Source organism: Chelonia mydas, chromosome 25, assembly GCF_015237465.2.
Source record: "Chelonia mydas isolate rCheMyd1 chromosome 25, rCheMyd1.pri.v2, whole genome shotgun sequence".
Lineage (NCBI taxonomy): Eukaryota > Metazoa > Chordata > Testudines > Cheloniidae > Chelonia > Chelonia mydas.
In genome coordinates, this window is record NC_057858.1 from 14,548,196 (window position 1) to 14,569,123 (window position 20,928).

Consider the following 20,928-nt stretch of genomic DNA (forward strand, 5'->3'; position numbering starts at 1 on the left):
CTGGCCACAAAGAAAGCGAGAAGCCTTCCCCACCACAGCCCCCTCCAAGGCCTCCCCGCTGGGCGCAGGCTGCCCCCCTGGAGCCTAGGTCATGCCCTCCCTGGGCTGCCCCCCCTGAGGGTCTGAGGACTCCAGGAGGCACCTTCCTCTGCACCACCCAAAGGGCACATCTTCCCCAGGGCCTGGCTGGATTGCATGACTCACTGGTCACATGACCAGGCTGTGACCCCCGCCCCCCCATCTCCCCTGTGACAAGGGGCCTTGGAAGAGCAGGGGAAGCCCAGGGCTGGAATGGGTGGGGGGCTGCAGGTCAGGACAGAGTTTGTGGAGGAACTGGCACAGCCCCGGCCCACCTTGTCCTTGGCTCTGGCCCAGCGTCTGGGGCGTGGGGCTGGTGGAACTCGCTGCCGCTTTGCAGGTGCCCCTTGCCCGTTCCCGGGCACGCTGCAGGGGCCAGGCAGCAGCGATGGGCAGGGCTGTGAGGTGCCCGGTGCAGTGCTCGTGGGAAGGCCCAGCGGGAGACAATCGTGGTGCCATGGTGGGATGAGACAGGCACCTCCCTCACGGCTGCTGGATACAGGCCGTCACCGCGGACCCACAGGCGGGGCATGGCTCTACCCTGCCTCGGGGGTCAGAGCCCTGGGGCGAAAGGGGAGCTCCAAGTTCCCAGAGCAGCCAGTGGTCAGAGTGCCCCAGGGGCTTGGGTACGAAAGGGGAATCCTCTCACCATTTAGCCTGGCCCTCCAGGGCACGGTGATGGGCAGCCCCTGGTGCCACCAGCCTGGGCTGGCACCAGCATCGGTGGCATGTCACTGAGCAAAGGAGACAGCGACAGGACTCTGAGCTCCCACCTGCCTTTTATTGAGCCACAAACCAGCCCAGCTGTAACGCCAGAGAGTTCTTTGCTTAATTCTTAAAACAAACAGACTTGAAAGAGGTCACAGCACGTGGCTAAAACGCTTTGCTGCATGGGCGGGGGGAGGGATTTCCCAAGCACCCAGGGGATTTAGGAGCACGGCACCCCCCCCACAGCCACCTTGGCACTTGGAAAATCCCTCTCCAAATCCACAGGTTTGGCTCTGTCTGTACTCAAAGGGCTCCTGGCTCTGCAGGAGGAAGGGACCTGGAGGGAGGGGGCGTTCAGCCCTGCCGGACAGACAGCGACACATCTAGGCTGCACGCTGATCCTGCCCGGCGGGCTCGAGGGCACCCACCCACCCGGCACCGAACTGGGAAAGCCTGTCAAAGGGGCCCAGCCCCCAAAGCTGCTGATGCTCTCAGTGGGGGGTTCTCCGTTGCTCTCAGGCAGGAGGAGGGTTCCCCATCGTTCCCAGTGGGACCTGCTGGCTGCGGAGCCCTTTTGCAAACCTGCCCCTGTGCTGGAATAGCCCAGAGTCGAGCTGCTCCTCTGTTGCAAAGGCTGCTGCCCGCCTGGCAGAGGGCCCTGGACAAGTCTCTCGCAGGGGCGCCAAGGCTGGGGTTTGCCATGGGGAGCGAGACCCCGACGTGAGCGAGAGCCCTGCAGTGCGGCCCAGCGCTCCGCCCAGCTGACCCCCTCCAGCGCTTCCCACCTCCTCCAGCCATTCCCACGGGGAGACCCATCACTCGGCTTCTTCCGAATCGTACTTGAGGTCCTGGAGAATTTCGCTGATTGCCTCAATGGTTTTAATTAGCCTAGGAGAGCGGATGGAAACTATAAATAAAGGCCATATGGAGTGTATTATCTGGGCTGCCTCGCGTTCCCGGCGCTGTTTATGAAACACTCGGCCGGGGAGAGGCTGATCAGCACCAAAGCCATGCGGCAGTGCTAAACAATCCGGAGGGCCGACAAACAAGAGAGCTTTTGAAGGCACCATCTGGGTCTCCTTCAGGCCTGGTTAAGGAGAGGGGGCCAAGGGGTTGGGGAAGGCGCTTTCATCCCCCCTGCGCCCTTCCTCCGCCCCAGCCTTGAAGAAGGGATGATAAAGGAGCTGCCAGGGCCTGGAGCAGCACATGCCAAGTCCAGCCTGCTCCGCCGCCCCCTTGGCGGATCCCATACCGGAGCTCCCACTCCCCCCGGCCGGTCACATACGTCGCCCCCCAGCCTGGAGGGTCTGACAGGCAAAACACTGCACAAATAAACAGCCGGCGCGCCTCCCCCCTGCTCCTTCCCCAAAGGCTGCTGCGTGCTGAGCTAGCCCCCGTCCTACCTTGGCCAGAGCAGTTCTAGAGCCTGCCCCTCGAATCCAGGAGCTGGGTGCCCAGTGAGTGTGTACAGGGGGAGCCCCCAGCCCTCACCCCCCGTCATGCCACAGGCTCAGCTGGAGCCGTTCCCGCCTGGCTTCATGGGGGGGCTCCCACTAGCCCCTATGCTGGGGGGGCAATGCCCCCCCCCACCATGGGGCTCAAAGGCGTGAGGCATTCAGAGTGCCGTGGGCGGCAACGGGGTGGTGCTGCGCCCAGCTCCCCAGGGCACCTACTTGTATTTGAGCTCCTGCACCTCCTGCTGGTGGGCTGGCACGCCGGGCTGGTCCTGGGCGTGCTGCCTGGCAAGCTGCAGCTGAGCCGTCTGCAAGGAGGAGGGCAGGTGGAGTCGAGCTTCCCAGGGAGGAGACACCAACCCCACCCGCAGAGCGGCGCCCGGGCTGGGCAACGTATGCCAGAGTACCTGGCACCTCAGGGCCCAAACCCGCCCCGGGCTGCCGCACAAATTAACAACACCACAGCCACATGGCTCCAGGGCGGGTCAGGCTCAGAGTGACCCCACCTCACCCCGGCCCCTGCGCCTCGATTCCTTGGACCAAAGGCCCCTCCAGCACAGGAGAGAGACGGGAGTAGAGGCTGGGCCTCAGGGCTATTAGCAGCAATGCCACCGACCTACCGCGTAGCCTTGGGGAGATGACTGCTCCCCCTGCTTCGTCCATTCAGCCTGGCAGCTCTCTGGGGCAGGGTCTGGGGCTGTGCAGTGCCCCGCGCAACCGGGCTCTGATCTCGGCTGGGGCCTCACACACAATGCTAGCCCAGCGCAGCCATGAGTGCAAGTTCCTGCCCTTTCGCAGCTGAGGGGTGGCTGTATGAGACAAGTTTGCTAGGGCTCAGCCCAGCTCCTAGGAAGCAGTGTCCACAGTACAACACACCCTCCCACAGCCGGCACCAGCAGGCCCCCTTGCCTGATGGGGCTCTGAAGACTGGACGGCTCATGGGGGAGGAGGGGCCCTACAGGGTAGGGGCAGGGAGCCTACACTGGCACTGCACCTGCTCTGTGAGTAGATCGAGGCCCTCAGCCTGCAGTGCGGCTGTCGGCACCTTGGACGCCCCAGTGCAAAGGGGAGGAGACAGGGGCCTCTCACCAGCTCTAGCTTCTCCTTCTCCTTCTGCTGGACCCTGGCCAGGTGCTGGGCAAGCTCCGGCCGCCCGTGCTCCGCCTGGAGCTGCTCCTTGATCTCCAGGATCTCCCGGGAGATGCCACTGAAGGCCAGCGTGATCTCATGGACCAGCTGCCGGTAGCGGAGGAAGTCGTAGTGTGGCCCGCTGCTCAGATACGCCCGGTGGCCCCTGCAAGCCGGACAAAGCAACCGGTCATCTGACATGAATGAGCCTCCCCAGAGCACCCCTTTTACTAGACCCCTGCAGGGGATGCTCCCGACAAGCTCAGGAAGCACGGGCTGGGTGGCGAAGGCACCGAACTGGGCCTCAAGAGACCTGGATTCAAATCCCAGCTCTGTCACTGACTCTGTGTCGGCCTCAGTCCTTAAACGGGATAATGATGCTCTCTGGGGCAGGGAGTCTTTCTCTGGGCAGCACCTGGCATGATGGAGGCCTGTCTGGGGGCTGTACAGTAATAACTTCCAGGCACAGCAAATTGCGGGCAGGGATTTGTAACCCCAAAGCCTTTGCTCTCAGCTTGGTGCTGCAGAGAGGCGCAAGGCCCCCTCCCTACCCTCTGCATGACCCCGGCAGTCAGCGGTTCAGGTATCTTCCTGTTCAGCCTTTCCACTATATTATTGAATTAGCAGCTCGTACCTCCGCTGGCTGCCAGTGCTCAGGAAGGGCTCATTACCGAGGATTATTACCAGGCCCGACAGCTTAACCTCCGCTGGCCGGGCTTGGGGCTGGTTTGTTTGTTAAACTCCAGGGCCTGGATCCGGAGGAGTAAATCATCTCCTGGCTGTCGCTGAAATGGGCTACAGGCGTCTGGTGCGCGGGTCCCCCTGGCCAGCCGGCGTTCAGCCCCAGCCCGCAGGGGCCAGGCCCAGGTGTTGAGCAGGAAGCAGTGGCTGCTGCTTCCTGGGAGCCTTCGCCAGCCAGGAGGGGAGGCCGGAACTGTAGAGACTGGGCACTAAGCACCACAGCAAGGGCGGAATGGCCTCAGGGCCAGCACGCGCCTCAGCCGGAGCTGTGGAGTTTAAGGTCAGTGGGGCAGGGAGACGGCCCCATTTTCCCCTCCTGCTTCAGTGCCCCTGGACCACAGGTGGAGGGGGAAGAAGGCTGCAGAGGGCAGCGGGAAGCATCAGAAACTCAGTCTGGGGCACCCCGCAGGCAGAGGTGCCAGGATAGGGCCGCCAGGTGGAGTAATACCCCCCCGGCCCCGCCCGGTTTGCCTGCGAATAACGGGAGCAGCCAGAGCAGGCCAGCGGCAAGAAGAATCTGCTTGAAAGTCCCCATTTGGCAGGAGTTAGCCTCCCTTGGTCTGAGGGCTGGAAGGAGAAGTCACAGCAGGGTGCTACCGCCCACCCCGAGCTGGCTTGGGGCTGCGTTGTCTGCCAGGGCACCGTCTGTGCCCAAATACACAGTCCGCATGGGCTGAGACCCGGAGTCCTGCCCAGCCCTGGCACATCAGTGTCTCCAGCGGGGCTGAGCCTGCCCTTCTACGCCAGGGTGCGGATGCCCCTAAGAGCAACCGGGGCAGAGGACAGGATGGGATCCGGCACGTGCGGGAGCCGGAGCCCACAGCCACCAGGGGTTCTCCAGCCTGGGGGTCACTTACTCCTCAAAGAGCCGGTAGGCTTCCACCCGCTCCCCCTGCAGGGTGTAAAAGCGGTGCAGCAGCAGCTTCACGGCGTCGTCCGTCTGCCAGCGGGAGAGACAAAGGGATAGCATGAGACTCAGGGCGTCCACCGGCCCTGGGGCAACGGGCTCACGGATGGCTCTGAACCAGCGAGACAGGCCCCAGTGCATCCCCCGCAACCAGCCCCTCCACCCCTAGACCAGGCACAGGAGGGCGCTGCATGGTGATGGGGCACCTCCTCTTCCCCCCTGCGAGGCTCCCCACCCAGGGACTGGTTTCAGAGTAACAGCCGTGTTAGTCTGTATTCGTAAAAAGAAAAGGAGTACTTGTGGCACCTTAGAGACTAACCAGTTTATTTGAGCATGAGCTTTCGTGAGCTACAGCTCACTTCATCGGATGCATAGCATATCGTGGAAACTGCAGAAGACATTATATACACACAGAGACCATGAAACAAAACTTCCTCCCACCTCACTCCCCTGCTGGCGAAAGCTCATGCTCAAATAAACTGGTTAGTCTCTAAGGTGCCACAAGTACTCCTTTTCTTTTCACCCAGGGACTGCGGCACTAATCCCCGCCACAATGTCACAGCTGCCTGCCACGGCCAACCTGGGGCCACATGGGAACCAGTGCCCTAGAGGGAAAAGGCCCCGTGCCCCATTCCTGGACCCCTGAGTCAGTCATTCTCCCGCCCTGGGACAGATCAGAGCCACGCCGCATAAAGGGAAGGCTCCGTGTCCCCTTTCCCTGCCTGAGCCGGCCAGTCCCCTGCCCTGGAGCTGGATGGGAAAGGCCCCATGTCCTATTTCACAACCCTCAAGCCAGCCAGTCCCCCCGAATGAGCCCGGATTGGAGCTGGTGACAGGCTCTTCACTATGTGGAGTTAGGGGTTCCTAACCCTGTGACCATCCAGTCGCCCCAAAACAGGGATAAGCTGGAACCAGGGCTGTAGTGAGGAATGTCTCAATATCCCATTCCCTGACCCCCCTGAGCCAGCAGGTCCCCATCATGAGACCCACCGCATCTCTCCACCGAAGGATGGGCTGGAGCCAGGGCCATGGAGATGAAAGCACCCCAGAGCTCCCCCAGTACCGAGTACCATCCTGTCCCCTCTAACCTGGGGCTGGATTTGAACCAGTGACCAACATGGGGCCGTGGCCACCCCCCTGCATCCACTCCCACTTCCTCACCACTCCGGCCCACCATTCTGGGTTCTCAGATGCCAAGCCCGAGGCAGAGGGCTGGGAGGTGCAGGGGCTGCAGCTGCTCCTCAGAGGGAGGCCAAGGTGGTGAGCCCAGGGCCCCCCAGCCCAGTAAGGAGTGGACGGCCTCAGAGTCGGCTATTCTGGGGCCAGAGTCCTCGCTGCCGCAGCTGCGGGATCCGGTTTCTCTCGCTCCCCAGAAGAAGGTTCCACGGGCTCCCAGAAGCCTCTTTCCGTGGGCCTGTTTCGAGCTGCGGAGCAGCAGCAGGGCCTGCGTGCGTGCACGGATCCTCCCCAGAGCTCTCACCGTGCTGGGGTCTAGTGCACGGCAAGGCCTCCAGCCCCCCACACAACAGCTGCGTTTTCTAACTTGGCAGCTCCAGAGGCTCTTTCCTGTTGGCAAAGCCCCCGGCCGGCCTCTCCAGTTCCAAGCCCCATCGCCTTTGAGCGACTCCTTGGCCCCCAGCACCAAGCCAGGAGGCTCTGCTCCAGCGTCACCAGGACTCCCGTGAGCACCACCCAGCCACCTGCTTGCACCCAGGGCAGGGTCGCCCCTCGCCGGGCGATGGAGGTTTCATACCATCTCACCCAGCACCCCGGGAGCCCCCGCCCCCCAGCCATCTGCAGCCAGCGCCGCAACCTCACAACCTTCCAAGCGGGTTGTGTGCTTGACAAGTCTCCAAAGCACAATTTCAGCACTTTCCGAGCCAGCGCTTAGCAAAGCGCCTTCCGCTCCCTAACGCCTCTGCTTCCAAATGGGGCGAGGGCTGGGGGGAGGCAGAGAGTGAGCGGGACGGAGTGCTGTCTTAGCAATACGCTGGAGTTTTTAGCTTGCGGTATCCCACCCAATTAAAGGGGACAGTAAATTCCGGCCTAACGATCCTCCATGCACTGCTACTGCCCACAAGGAGCTCCGACCACACCCAGTGTGCCATTGCCCAAGCTTTACAGGGCATTAGAGGGCACACACCTGAGTGGGTGGCAGCAAGCACTGGCTGTGGCATCCTCTTGGGATCACCAGGCTGGAGTAGTGCAGCGGCCTATCTAGATCAGATTCCTCTCACCACCAGGGCCAGCCCCAGCATCATCAGAGGAAGGGGCAGCAGGCAAAGACGGGATGACCTGATCCCTCCTGACCCCAGTGGTCATAGGTTGGCTTGCGCCCTGTAGCATGAGGGTTTGTTTTCTCATAGTCACTATTCAAGTGCTAGTTATTCATATTCTCTACTCACATGGAGATTACTCCTGCAGGAATTCTGCGTTACTGCGTGTGTGCAGAATTCATGGTCCCCGCAGATTTCTTTGCTTCCCCACAGAAAAATGACTTCTGACAGGGAAGCAAAGGTCACACACCCCCTCCCAGCAGTGTAGGCAGGTTGCTTTGGGTGCTCAGAGTAGCCAGTAGAGATGTAAATCACCACCAGGGCAAGGGGGCTGGGGAGTCATGCGTGTGAGAGAGAGAGACACTCTGTCCCTCTCCGTTCTCACTCACTACTGTGGCACACTCAGCCATCCCCAGGGCTTTGGGATGTTTCTGACGAGGTAAGTGTGGGGCAGGCGCTGTCCCTCAGGAGAGCAGAGACAGGTGTAAAAATTTTAAGGCTCCTTTACATTGCCAGAGTGGTGTGAAGGAACCTTATCGCAAAGGACAGCGTGACCTTATAAATGCTTACGGTGATTTAGTGATTAGAACTGGTCTAAATTTTTGGACTGAAAAAATTTCCTATCAAAATGTGCTCCATGAACTGTTTGCTACTGACCTTTCTGGAGATGGTCAGTAACCACTATAAATTGTGAGTTTGAGTCCCCGGCCACCACTTGCTCTTTGGTTGCAAATGATGTAACACTGAGCATATGGCTGCATATGTTTGTTGACGAATCACCAGAAGTAAAGGGTCATACTAGCTACGTTACTATTAGACAGAGGGGGGTTGGGGATTTCCTCCAATGCCCCCCACTCCCATTCTCCTTCCATTTCTATTCGGACATCCCCTTAACTGGGCTGGCACTCCTGAGCCTTCTGCTGGGGGCACAGCTGGGAGGGCGGGGGGCCCTCAGCTGAATTTATGAACCGGGGAAGGGAGAGAAAGGCCTCAGTACAGACCAAGGGTTCTCACGCCCGGGGAGTGGGAAGGGGCCCAGCCTGAGAGGAGCTGGTGTAGACGGGTTTCTTTACCCGATAGCGCCTGGCTTGGTTCACCTCAGTCACTTCCACTCTCCTCCCCCGGCTGCTTTTCACAGCTGGGCTTCCCCGTCTCTAGTCCCAGCACCCTCCTATCTCCGGTGTCTGTCCCCCACCACCTGGTGTCTGAGCGCCTCGCCATCCTGAGGGTATGCAGCCCCCCAGGACCCCCCTGCGCCCTCCCTGCTGGGGGCAGAACTCTGCGCCCCAGACCCACAAACCAGGGCGTGGGATGGGAGCTCCCGGCTCGCCCCAGGGCAGCCCCAGCCCCGGGAGCGCGCTAGGCAAAGGCGAGCCGGGGATCCGGGTGCAGGCTGCGAGCCCAGCCCCGCTCAGGGGCAGAAACCAGCCCGCCCCGGGCTCCGTGCGGGCCCTGCTCCGGGGGGTTGGCAGCCTCTGCCCCATGCGGGACCGGGAAGCGTGGCCGCAGCTAGAGCCGAGGCAGCTCGGCCCGGGCCAGGCCCGGCCCCCCGGAAAAGCGGCTCTGGCCCGGCCAGGCTCGGCACGGGCCCCCCCCGGGGAAAGCGGCTCTGGCCCGGCCAGGCTCGGCACGGGCCCCCCCCGGGGAAAGCGGCTCTGGCCCGGCCAGGCTCGGCACGGGCCCCCCCCGGGGAAAGCGGCTCTGGCCCGGCCAGGCTCGGCACGGGCCCCCCCCGGGTAAAGCGGCTCTGGCCCGGCCAGGCTCGGCACGGGCCCCCCCCGGGGAAAGCGGCTCTGGCCCGGCCAGGCTCGGCACGGGCCCCCCCCGGGGAAAGCGGCTCTGGCTCGGGCCAGGCTCGGCACGGGCCCCCCCCGGGGAAAGCGGCTCTGGCCCGGCCAGGCTCGGCTCGGCCCCCCCCGGGGAAAGCGGCTCTGGCCCGGCCAGGCTCGGCACGGGCCCCCCCGGGGAAAGCGGCTCTGGCCCGGCCAGGCTCGGCCCGGCCCCCCCCGGGGAAAGCGGCTCTGGCCCGGCCAGGCTCGGCCCGGCCCCCCCCGGGGAAAGCGGCTCTGGCCCGGCCAGGCTCGGCCCGGCCCCCCCCGGGGAAAGCGGCTCTGGCTCGGGCCAGGCTCGGCCCGGCCCCCCCCGGGGAAAGCGGCTCTGGCTCGGAGACAGGCTGGGCACGGGCCCCCCCGGAAATGCGGCTGTGGCTCGGGACAGGCTCGGCACGGGCCCCCCCGGGGAAAGCGGCTCTGGCCCGGCCAGGCTCGGCACGGGCCCCCCGGAAATGCGGCTGTGGCTCGGGCCAGGCTCGGCACGGGCCCCCCCGGGGAAAGCGGCTCTGGCCCGGCCCGGCCCCCCAGCCCCGGCCCGCGCTGTGCGGGCACTGCCCCCGGGAAAGCCGCGCTCACCATTGCAGGAGGCTCCCCCGGCCGGGCGCCCCCAGCTCCGCAGGCGGGGGCCGGCGCCGCAGCCGCCGAGACGGGCAGGAGGCAGCGGGGAGGCGGCGGCCGCCTGCAGGCCCGGCAGCCTCATGACCCGCCGGGGGGCCGCGGCCCTGAGCCGCTGGTCCCGCCCCGTCCCGATCATCCGGGGCGCCGCGAGCAGGTTTCGGGGGGTCCCCCGGGCAGGGCCCCGCCCCGGGGGCTGAAACCGAAGCCTGAGCAGCGTTCACTGGGGCCCCTGGGGCAATTGCACGGCTTGCTGCCCCGCCCGCCCGCCCGGCCTCGCCTCTGCGGTCGCTGACACACAGGCGGGCTGTAGAGTTTTTATGGGGGGTGGGGGGAGGTTGCGAACCCCTGAGCTCGATCCTTATTCGTACGGGTGTAGCGCAGAGACCTGCACAGAGCAGGACCCTGGTGGGCTCGGTGTGGGGGGACCAGAACAAGGCCAGCCCCATGCCACAGGACTTACAGTCGCCGTTGATTAGCTCAGGAGAGGCCTGGGGGTGAGGGGGTCAGTATCATCCCCATGTTACGGGGGGACTCGGCCCAGGGAGACACACCCCTGGCAGAACCATTTCCCAACCCCATCTTGTTCCTGAGACCACACGGGCATCCCCAGACACCTGAGCCAGAGGGCAGCCTTCTGCCCTGCAGCCCCGATGCAGGCTTTGTTAGGCTAAAGCCAGAGTGACCAGATGAAACGGACAAAACAACAACAAAAAACCGGCCGGAGCAGCCAAAGCCGCAATATCGGGACAAATGTCATCCAGACCAGTCGGGATGCGGGACAAAACTGAAAATCAGGACATAGAATCATAGAATATCAGGGTTGGAAGGGACCTGAGGAGGTCATCTAGTCCAACCCCCTGCTCAAAGCAGGACCAATCCCCAATCAAATCATCCCAGCCAGGGCTTTGTCAAGCCTGACCTTAAAAACTTCCAAGGAAGGAGATTCCACCACCTCCCTAGGTAACGCATTCCAGTGTTTCACCACCCTCCTAGTGAAAAAGTTTTTCCTAATATCCAACCTAAACCTCCCCCACTGCAACTTGAGACCATTACTCCTTGTCCTGTCCTCTTCTACCACTGAGAATAGTCTAGAACCATCTTCTCTGGAACCACCTCTCAGGTAGTTGAAAGCAGCTATCAAATCCCCCCTCATTCTTCTCTTCTGCAGACTAAACAATCCCAGTTCCCTCAGCCTCTCCTCATAAGTCATGTGTTCCAGACCCCTAATCATTTTTGTTGCCCTTCGCTGGACTCTCTCCAATTTATCCACGTCCTTCTTGTAGTGTGGGGCCCAAAACTGGACACACTACTCCAGATGAGGCCTCACCAATGTCGAATAGAGGGGAACGATCACATCCCTCGATCTGCTCGCTATGGCCCTACTTATACACCCCAAAATGCCATTGGCCTTCTTGGCAACAAGGGCACACTGCTGACTCATATCCAGCTTCTCGTCCACTGTAACCCCTAGGTCCTTTTCCGCGGAACTGCTGCCTAGCCATTCGGTCCCTAGTCTGTAGCTGTGCATTGGGTTCTTCCGTCCTAAGTGCAGGACCCTGCACTTATCCTTATTGAACCTCATCAGGTTTCTTTTGGCCCAATCCTCCAATTTGTCTAGGTCCCTCTGTATCCTATCCCTGCCCTCCAGCGTATCTACCACTCCCAGTTTAGTATCATCCACAAATTTGCTGAGAGTGCAATCCACACCATCCTCCAGATCATTTATGAAGATGACATCTGGTCACCCTAGCTAAAGCTCATGAAAGCTGATGGTGGAGGCCAGTAGAAAGGTCCCAGAGCAGAGGTAATACAGTATTTCCTCACTTAGAACAAGATGTCTCCAACACTGCAGCACTCAGCTCCATGACCCCGTTTTCTGAGCTAGGAACCGGAATGTTGTTTCCCCGAGAGCTGACTGCGCACTAGCCCTTTCAGCTCCCACTGGCTGGGTTAAAATCCTGACTTAGGTGACAGGTGGCCATGAAGTAGGGGGCTCTCATGCGGTTTCTTCTCTTCTACAAGATCACAGGCCAGGAGCGAGGTGCATTGGCAGAGCTAAACATTGAACCTTCCACCCGCATTTCATTCCAGAAAGCGCCCTTCATCTTTGTGTCTAAGTAAAATCCTCCCATTAGAGCAACACAGGCTAGTAACCCCCCATTCCTTACAAGGGCAGCCGATTGACTTGAGCTTGACCCTAAAACTCCAGCCATCAGACAGGAACTGGTACATTTGAGCAGGAGCTTGTGCTGGACTGGAGCAAACAATTCCCAGAATAGATTGTCCAGGCTTTCAGCTCACTAGCCTGCAAGGATGGCACCACGCACTGATCTCTGTCACTCTGCCATGTAGTTTGCCTTTTCAGGGTGGCACCAGGATCGATCCACTGCAAGGGGCAGTCACTCAGTTAGTCTGACAGATCACAAGAGAAGAGGCTAACTCTCTCCTGCCCCCTTTTCTGTCAGGGGAGTTACTTTGGTAGGAGGAAAGGCATTTCCCCTCTTCCCAACTGACATGGTCCTTACCAGGTGGAGCTGAGGAACAAGCTGACTTCCCAGCACTGCCCATTAGCATTGTAGCTCCTCTCTGCTGCTGGGCTTTTATTCCAACGCCATGGGTCGGAGATCTCCATGTGCTGTCTGGTTCACCCTCCCCCAGCCACCAGGTTTTTGGCACAACCCCAATTGCTACATTAGGATGGTGTAAACTAGCCACAGAAATCTTCAACCTACTCACACAGCAGCTATTCCCTTTAAACCAAGAAAGTATGGTTTTGAATCTGAGAGGTGCTTTTAGTAAAGGACAGTCCATGTGTTAGCATGGACTTAGCTATTGAATTCTGTTCCTACTGTACAGGAATGTTTGCACTGCACTGTGAATGCCTTAATCCATCTGCCATGTATGTTCTGAGGAACAGTATCTCTCTGTTACCACAGGAAGCCAAGAATAGATCAGGCAAGTTTGAGGATGGCATAGACGTGTCTGAATCAAGTCCTGAATTTCATGTTGAAACACATTAATAACAGACATGCAGAGAACACATTTTACGGGATATGCACATGATCTTCTCCGCATTGTTCTGAACAGCATTAAAGAATGTGAAAGCAACGGTGCAGGTGAGCGCAGAGGGTAAATGACAAACATGGGGCTGAGCACTGGAAGTAGCTTTATTCAACACACCCCTGCCTCACCCAGGACCAAGCTACATTGCAGCAGACTGACTACCCAGCTTGAATTCCACAGCACATAGCCACACAGGCCGAAGACAGGTATCTCCCTCTACTTGACCTTCTTCTTGGGACGCAGATTGTTGGTGTGGCCACACTTCTTCTTACGGCAGTTAACAGCACGAGGGTGCAGGCGGGCATAGCACCTGAAACGGGCAGAAGAACAGTTGTCAACTCTTCTGGGGGTTGGGAACTCCCAGGAGGCTCTGCCTCGCATGGCAAGATCCCAGTCAACCCCCCTGTGAACACTACGAGCATATTTACTTGAGGCAGCAAGCACAGGGGAAGAATATGCAGCTGAAGAGAATGAGGGAAGTTATATAGGAAGGACCAATGTCAATTTATTCTGGCCTCCCGCATTTATGATGCAAAGGGATTTTTATGAACAGCTGCCAGTTCAGTAGAGAATGCAACACCCACCAATCCTTGATGGAAATACTGGCATCTCCTCTGTCCCATGCAGAATGGGCAAGGTGACCCATCACAGGCCCTTCCCAACCCCAGTGACTCTGAAGATGACATACCCAGAACAGCAGCCTCTCTAGGAGGTTGACAGATCGATATAGCATTAGCTGGCGGCAAAAAGGTGTTAAAGCTGCCAGGATGCTGCTGTAGTTGCCCAAAGCAGTTCGCTACTCCACCCAGCTCCTCCTCACGCTCTTTAGGCCAAGACTGAGCGATCTATTCTGACAGGTTTCAGAGTAGCAGCCGTGTTAGTCTGTATCCGCAAAAAGAAAAGGAGGACTTGTGGCACCTTAGAGACTAACCAATTTATTTGAGCAGAAGCTTTTGTGAGCTGCATCCGATGAAGTGAGCTGTAGCTCATGAAAGCTTATGCTCAAATAAATTGGTTAGTCTCCAAGTCCTCCTTTTCTTTATTCTATGACAGATTCCATTACCAACTGCCTCCTAGCACACGGATCACCTAATGACACATCAGAGCACAAATATGTAAGGATGCTGCTCAAAGCTGTTCACCCTCAGAGAGGGTAGCGGCTACACTCCCCTCCAGAGGCTAAAACGCTGAGTCTATTGTATAAGGCGACACGTACTTGCGGCAGATCATTTTGTCGCAATTGTACTTCTGTGCGAGCTGGCGAAGAGAAGGCTCAATGATGCCTCCACGCAAACGCAGCACCAAGTGCAGAGTGGATTCTGAAAGGAGGAACACACCGAGTTAGCAGCATTTCAGAGCTAGCACTGAGGCAGGAACTCCCCGTTTGCAGAGGGAGGAACATAATGGGACTCCAGGTCCCAAGTGCTACTGCCACAGAAAGTAGTGACTACTTCAGTTCTGGTGGTTTCAGTCTCAACCCCAAATTAACTCAATTCCCACTGCAGAGCCAGACTGCCAGGGGAGGGTGGGGAGAGCCGTGACAGTTTCCGAAAGGCAAATGGGACAAGCACTCCAGTTCTTTAGACACCTGGGCCTCTCATTGTTCTTAAGACACCGTATGGGTGTCCCAGCCTAAACCCCACAAACCCAGTTATTTAAAAGCCATTTCTAAGAGTCCATATGCTAGAGACACAGAAGACAGCAACATCATCTTACATGAAACCTCCAATGCTTAGATTTTAAAGCCAGAAGGGCCCAACTGTGATCTAGAGGGACCTCCTACATATCACAGGCCAGACAGTTTCACCAGGTAGTTCCTGCATCAAGACCACAACTTCCAGTTGAGATGAAACACATTGTAAAGAGCCTTCCAAATCTTGGTTTAAAGATGTCGATTCTACACCATGTGCACATCACGAGATGATTTGCTCCAATGGTTAATTACACTCCACTAAAAAAAATGTGCACCTCATTTCTAGTCTGAATTTGTCTAGCCTCATTGGATCTTGTTATGCCTTTGTCTAGAGCCCATTGCTATCAAAATTTGTCCCCACGTGGGTACTTCTACCACCCTGAAATAATCTAACCTTTGTAAGTTAAATAGACTGAGGTTGTTTAGTCTTATTTTAAGGCAGGTTTTCCAAGACAGTGCTTTGTTCTCGTAGCTCTTTTCTGAAGCGTTTCCAGTCTGTGTTCACACGAGCTGGACATAGTACCCCAATAACCATCTTACTAACACTTGATAGTGATCACACCACTCCTCACTACTTCTAGTCATTATTCCCCTACTTACACAGTCAAGGAATACATTTGCTCTTAGCTTCCTCATTGTGCCACAAGCTCATATTCTATAAATTATCCATCATGACCCTGAAATCCTTTTCTGAGATGTGAATTCAATTCAATATTCCCCAGGGCTTGTAGAAGACCTTGAGGGATAGCTTCTGCAGGCAGAAAGAGCTGAGTTTCCTCTAGTAGTGCTTTAAGCTACTGTTTAGCAACCATTTTTGAACCCAGGTCTTATACAGTGGTAATATGCTGTCAAACGATACCTTTCTGGATGTTGTAGTCTGAGAGGGTACGCCCATCCTCCAGCTGCTTCCCAGCAAAGATCAGACGCTGTTGGTCAGGAGGGATACCTACAAGACATCCACGTGTGGAATACTGAATTGCCTTTGACATCACATTGAGATTATTTGAAGAGCAAACCACAACCCATGGGGCACTATACCACGGGGAGGCAGCAGACCTGATGGGAGTGATCTGCTGTAACACAAATGCAGATTCGGGTCCATCAAAATAATTAACAAGTTTGGGTCATGTTGGCAAATTGCTTTGGTTGAAAAAAATTCAGAAGTGCTGAAATGCCACTTCCTAAATGAACCGGGTAGAATTAGTGGGGGAAGCAAAAGTGGATGGGAATCTGGGAGGCAGTGACCATGAGTTGGTTGAGTTCAGGATCCTGACGCAGGGAAGAAAGGTAAGCAGCAGGATACGGACCCTGGACTTCAGGAAAGCAGACTTTGACTCCCTCAGGGAACAGATGGCCAGGATCCCCTGGGGGACTAACATGAAGGGGAAGGGAGTCCAGGAGAGCTGGCTGTATTTCAAGGAATCCCTGTTGAGGTTACAGGGACAAACCATCCCGATGAGTCGAAAGAATAGTAAATATGGCAGGCGACCAGCTTGGCTTAATGGTGAAATCCTAGCGGATCTTAAACATAAAAAAGAAGCTTACAAGAAGTGGAAGGTTGGACATATGACCAGGGAAGAGTATAAAAATATTGCTCGGGCATGTAGGAAAGATATCAGGAGGGCCAAATCGCACCTGGAGCTGCAGCTAGCAAGAGATGTCAAGAGTAACAAGAAGGGTTTCTTCAGGTATGTTGGCAACAAGAAGAAAGCCAAGGAAAGTGTGGGCCCCTTACTGAATGAGGGAGGCAACCTAGTGACAGAGGATGTGGAAAAAGCTAATGTACTCAATGCTTTTTTTGCCTCTGTTTTCACTAACAAGGTCAGCTCCCAGACTGCTGCGCTGGGCATCACAGAATGGGGAAGAGATGGCCAGCCCTCTGTGGAGATAGAGGTGGTTAGGGACTATTTAGAAAAGCTGGACAGGGACTATTTAGAAAAGCTGGACGTGCACAAGTCCATGGGGCCGGACGAGTTGCATCCGAGAGTGCTGAAGGAATTGGCAGCTGTGATTGCAGAGCCCTTGGCCATTATCTTTGAAAACTCGTGGCGAACCGGGGAAGTCCCGGATGACTGGAAAAAGGCTAATGTAGTGCCAATCTTTAAAAAAGGGAAGAAGGAGGATCCTGGGAACTACAGGCCAGTCAGCCTCACCTCAGTCCCTGGAAAAATCATGGAGCAGGTCCTCAAAGAATCAATCCTGAAGCACTTACATGAGAGGAAAGTGATCAGGAACAGTCAGCATGGATTCACCAAGGGAAGGTCATGCCTGACTAATCTAATCGCCTTTTATGATGAGATTACTGGTTCTGTGGATGAAGGGAAAGCAGTGGATGTATTGTTTCTTGACTTTAGCAAAGCTTTTGACACGGTCTCCCACAGCATTCTTGTCAGCAAGTTAAGGAAGTATGGGCTGGATGAATGCACTATAAGGTGGGTAGAAAGCTGGCTAGATTGTCGGGCTCAACGGGTAGTGATCAATGGCTCCATGTCTAGTTGGCAGCCGGTGTCAAGTGGAGTGCCCCAGGGGTCGGTCCTGGGGCCCGTTTTGTTCAATATCTTCATAAATGATCTGGAGGATGGTGTGGATTGCACTCTCAGCAAATTTGTGGATGATACTAAACTGGGAGGAGTGGTAGATACGCTGGAGGGGAGGGATAGGATACAGAAGGACCTAGACAAATTGGAGGATTGGGCCAAAAGAAATCTGATGAGGTTCAATAAGGATAAGTGCAGGGTCCTGCACTTAGGATGGAAGAATCCAATGCACCGCTACAGACTAGGGACCGAATGGCTAGGCAGCAGTTCTGCGGAAAAGGACCTAGGGGTGACAGTGGACGAGAAGCTGGATATGAGTCAGCAGTGTGCCCTTGTTGCCAAGAAGGCCAATGGCATTTTGGGATGTATAAGTAGGGGCATAGCAAGCAGATCGAGGGACGTGATCGTTCCCCTCTATTCGACATTGGTGAGGCCTTATCTGGAGTACTGTGTCCAGTTTTGGGCCCCACACTACAAGAAGGATGTGGATAAATTGGAGAGAGTCCAGCGAAGGGCAACAAAAATGATTAGGGGTCTAGAGCACATGACTTATGAGGAGAGGCTGAGGGAGCTGGGGTTGTTTAGTCTGCAGAAGAGAAGAATGAGGGGGGATTTGATAGCTGCTTTCAACTACCTGAAAGGGGGTTCCAAAGAGGATGGCTCTAGACTGTTCTCAGTGGTAGCAGATGACAGAACGAGGAGTAATGGTCTCAAGTTGCAATGGGGGAGGTTTAGATTGGATATTAGGAAAAACTTTTTCACTAAGAGGGTGGTGAAACACTGGAATGCGTTACCTAGGGAGGTGGTAGAATCTCCTTCCTTAGAGGTTTTTAAGGTCAGGCTTGACAAAGCCCTGGCTGGGATGATTTAACTGGGAATTGGTCCTGCTTCGAGCAGGGGGTTGGACTAGATGACCTTCTGGGGTCCCTTCCAACCCTGATATTCTATGATTCTAAGAGATGAAACATTTCAGTTTTGGAATGTCCTCAAAATTTAAACAAAACGTTTTAGTTGACACAAAACAACATTTTTTTTTTACACCAGAAGTTTCAAAACATGTTGTGGGTCAAACTAAAATGATTTTTTTTTTTAATTTGCATCCGAAACAAATAGAGCAGGGGTTCTCAAACTGGGGATCGGGACCCACCCCCCCCCCGGGGATCGCAAAATTATCATCTGGGGGGTCACGAGCTGTCAGCCTGCACCCCAGACCCCGCTTTGCATGCAGCATTTACAATAGTGTTAAATATACTAAAAAGTGTTTTTAATTTATAAGGGGGGGGGGGGTCGCACTCAGAGGCTTGCTACATGAAAGGGGTCACCAGTACAAAAGTTTGAGAACCACTGAAACAGAGAGACACAAGATGGATGATGCAGTATCTTTTACTGGACCAACAGAAGTTGCCTCACCCATCTTGCCTCTCTAATGTCCTGGGACCAACATGGCTACAACTCCTCTCTGAACCACACATGCACTTAGTTGCATGGCCCTGTGTGCAGCAATGCTGTGCAGGTGTTTAACTGCTACCATGCCTTAGCAGCTGCATTTCTGGGGTAGGTAAACATCATTCATCAGATACACCAGCCATCCATTTCTCAGGAGTGCAGCGCCCAAGAGCTCAAACAGAAGGTAGTTCAGGGACCATTCTTCATAAAGCTGTGAAAATATCACAGGCCACAATTTTGTCGCAGAAACTACAATTTCCAACACTCACTATAACATTTTCACAATGCCACTCACTGAAATGCGGCCGGCTGTCTCCTCATCTGTGACCTGGGGTATGCAGGGGAGCAGAGGTGGAGAAAGAGGACTGGATCAAGACAGAAGAGACCCAGCCCCACCAGTCTCTGAGCAGGGGCCAGCCCCCGTACTAGAGACGCAGGGGGTCCCCAGATCCCATTGGAGGATAAAGCTGCCAAGGCGAGCTTAGGACCCCCGCCCCCAAGGGCAGCGTAGGGGGCGGAGAAGTGACTGCCCCGGCTTTAACAACGGTGGCCTCGGCCTTCGAGCCCCAGCCCCCTCCAGCCCCTTACCCTCCTTGTCCTGGATCTTGGCCTTGACATTCTCGATGGTGTCGCTGGGCTCCACCTCCAAGGTGATGGTTTTGCCCGTCAGGGTTTTCACGAAGATCTGCATCGTGGCGCGCGCGTGTCCCCTGCACGAGCCAACACCCGGTCAGCGCCGGCCCCGCGTGGCGAGCCAGGCAACGGCCCCGCCCCCACGGAGCGGTCACCCAGCGGGGGCAGCCCCGAGCCCCTCCCAGCCAGGCAGAGTCTGGGCCCCCGGCTCTCAATCCGGCCGGCCCCAAGGCCCTCCCCCCACCGCCCCAAGGCCCCCCAGATCCGTCCCCCGTTCCTCCCCCCACCACCGCCAGCCCGGACCGGTCCCGCCCGGCGCTCCCCCCAGCTCCCCTCCCCCCACCCGCGGGCCCCCCAGCTCCCCTCCCCCCACCGCCCCCAGCCCGGCCCGGTCCGGTCCCGCCCGACGCTCCCCCCACTGCCACCCCAGACCCCCAGCTCCCCCCACCGCCCCAAGGCCCTCCCCCCAGCTCCCCAAGGCCCCCCAGATCCGTCCCCAGTTCCTCCCCCCACCACCCCCAGCCTGGACCGGTCCCGCCCGGCGTTCCCCCCAGCTCCCCTCCCCCCACCGCCCCCAGCCCGGCCCGGTCCCGCCCGACGCTCCCCCCACTGCCACCCCAGACCCCCAGCTCCCCCCACCGCCCCCGACCCCCAGCTCCCCCCACCGCCCCCGGCCCGGCCCAGCCCCGCCCGGCGCTCACCCAGCCGCCTCGCCAGAGAGAAGAGAGAGAGAGGGCCCAGCGGAACCGGAAACAGCCCAGCGCACGCGGGCGTTACGTCAGACGCGCCGCGCACGCAGCATTATGATGGCGGTCCCGCCCACCTCGTGGGGCGCGTCACAACCAAGGCCCCGCCCCCGGCGTTCAACTCCGCCCCCGTCCGCTCCCGGCCGGAGAGGCCCTCGGGGGGCGGAGTCAGCGCGGCCGCGGCGGCCGCTCCCCGCATGGGGCTGTGGGCGGGGTCCGGGGTCCTGCCCCCCCGGCAGGGGGAGTTTGTTTGTAGGGGTCAGGCACACCTAGGTGTGCAAGCGTCGCTCACGGCTACGTGGACACGTGCACACCCTGGGCGTTCGCCCGTGCACAGACACACGTACGTGGACACATGCACACCCTGGGCGTTCGCCCGTGCACCCACCCACGTACGTGGACACGTGCACACCCTGGGCGTTCGCCCGTGCACGCACCCACACACAAGGCCTGACGAAATGAATCCCCGAATACTCCAGGAGCTGACTGAGGGGATATCTGAGCCATTAGCGATTATCTTTGATAAGTCATGGAAGACAGGAGAGATTCCAGAAGACTGGAAAGGGGCAAATCTAGTGCCCATCTCTGAAAAGGGAAATAAGGACAACCCAGGGAATTTCAGACCAGTCTGCTTAACTTCTGTACCCAGAAAGATAATGGAGCAAATACTTAAGGAATCAATTTGCAAACATCTAGACGATAAGGTGATCAGTAACAGTCAGCATGGATTTGTCAAAAACAAATCATGTCAAACCAGCCTGATAGCTTTTTTTGACAGGGTAACAAGCCTTGTGGAGGGGCGCACACACAGGGCGGGGAAGCGGTAGATGTGGTATATCTTGACTTTAGCGAAGCTTTTGGTACTGTCTTGCATGACCTTCTCATAAACAAAATAGGGAAATGCGACCTAGATGGAGCTACTGTAAGGTGGGTGCAAAACTGGTTGGAAAACGTTCCCAGACAGTAGTTATCAGTGGATCACAGTCATGCTGGAAGGGCATAACAAGTGGAGTCCCGCAGGGATCAGTTCTGGGTCCGGTTCTGTTCAATATCATCGACTCATAGATA

At 57.4% G+C, this 20,928-nt stretch overlaps 2 protein-coding genes across 2 annotated transcripts; both read right to left on the reverse strand.

Annotated features, from left to right (window-relative positions):
- Nucleotides 1–838: 838 nt before the first annotated feature.
- On the reverse strand, nucleotides 839–9,858 carry REX1BD (required for excision 1-B domain containing). The gene is made up of 5 exons (XM_037886034.1): nucleotides 9,701–9,858; nucleotides 4,967–5,049; nucleotides 3,330–3,534; nucleotides 2,460–2,548; nucleotides 839–1,674 (listed from the first exon to the last, which is right to left on the reverse strand). Exons 1-5 carry the CDS (start codon nucleotides 9,701–9,703, stop codon nucleotides 1,602–1,604), a joined length of 453 nt encoding a protein of 150 aa, XP_037741962.1. The 5' UTR covers nucleotides 9,704–9,858; the 3' UTR covers nucleotides 839–1,601.
- Nucleotides 9,859–12,891: 3,033 nt separating this feature from the next.
- On the reverse strand, nucleotides 12,892–19,964 carry UBA52 (ubiquitin A-52 residue ribosomal protein fusion product 1). Its single transcript, XM_037886035.2, has 5 exons — nucleotides 19,816–19,964; nucleotides 19,070–19,191; nucleotides 15,358–15,444; nucleotides 14,022–14,124; nucleotides 12,892–13,115 (listed from the first exon to the last, which is right to left on the reverse strand). The coding sequence occupies exons 2-5, from the start codon at nucleotides 19,170–19,172 to the stop codon at nucleotides 13,022–13,024; spliced, it is 387 nt and encodes a 128-aa protein (XP_037741963.1). The 5' UTR covers nucleotides 19,173–19,191; nucleotides 19,816–19,964; the 3' UTR covers nucleotides 12,892–13,021.
- Nucleotides 19,965–20,928: the final 964 nt, after the last annotated feature.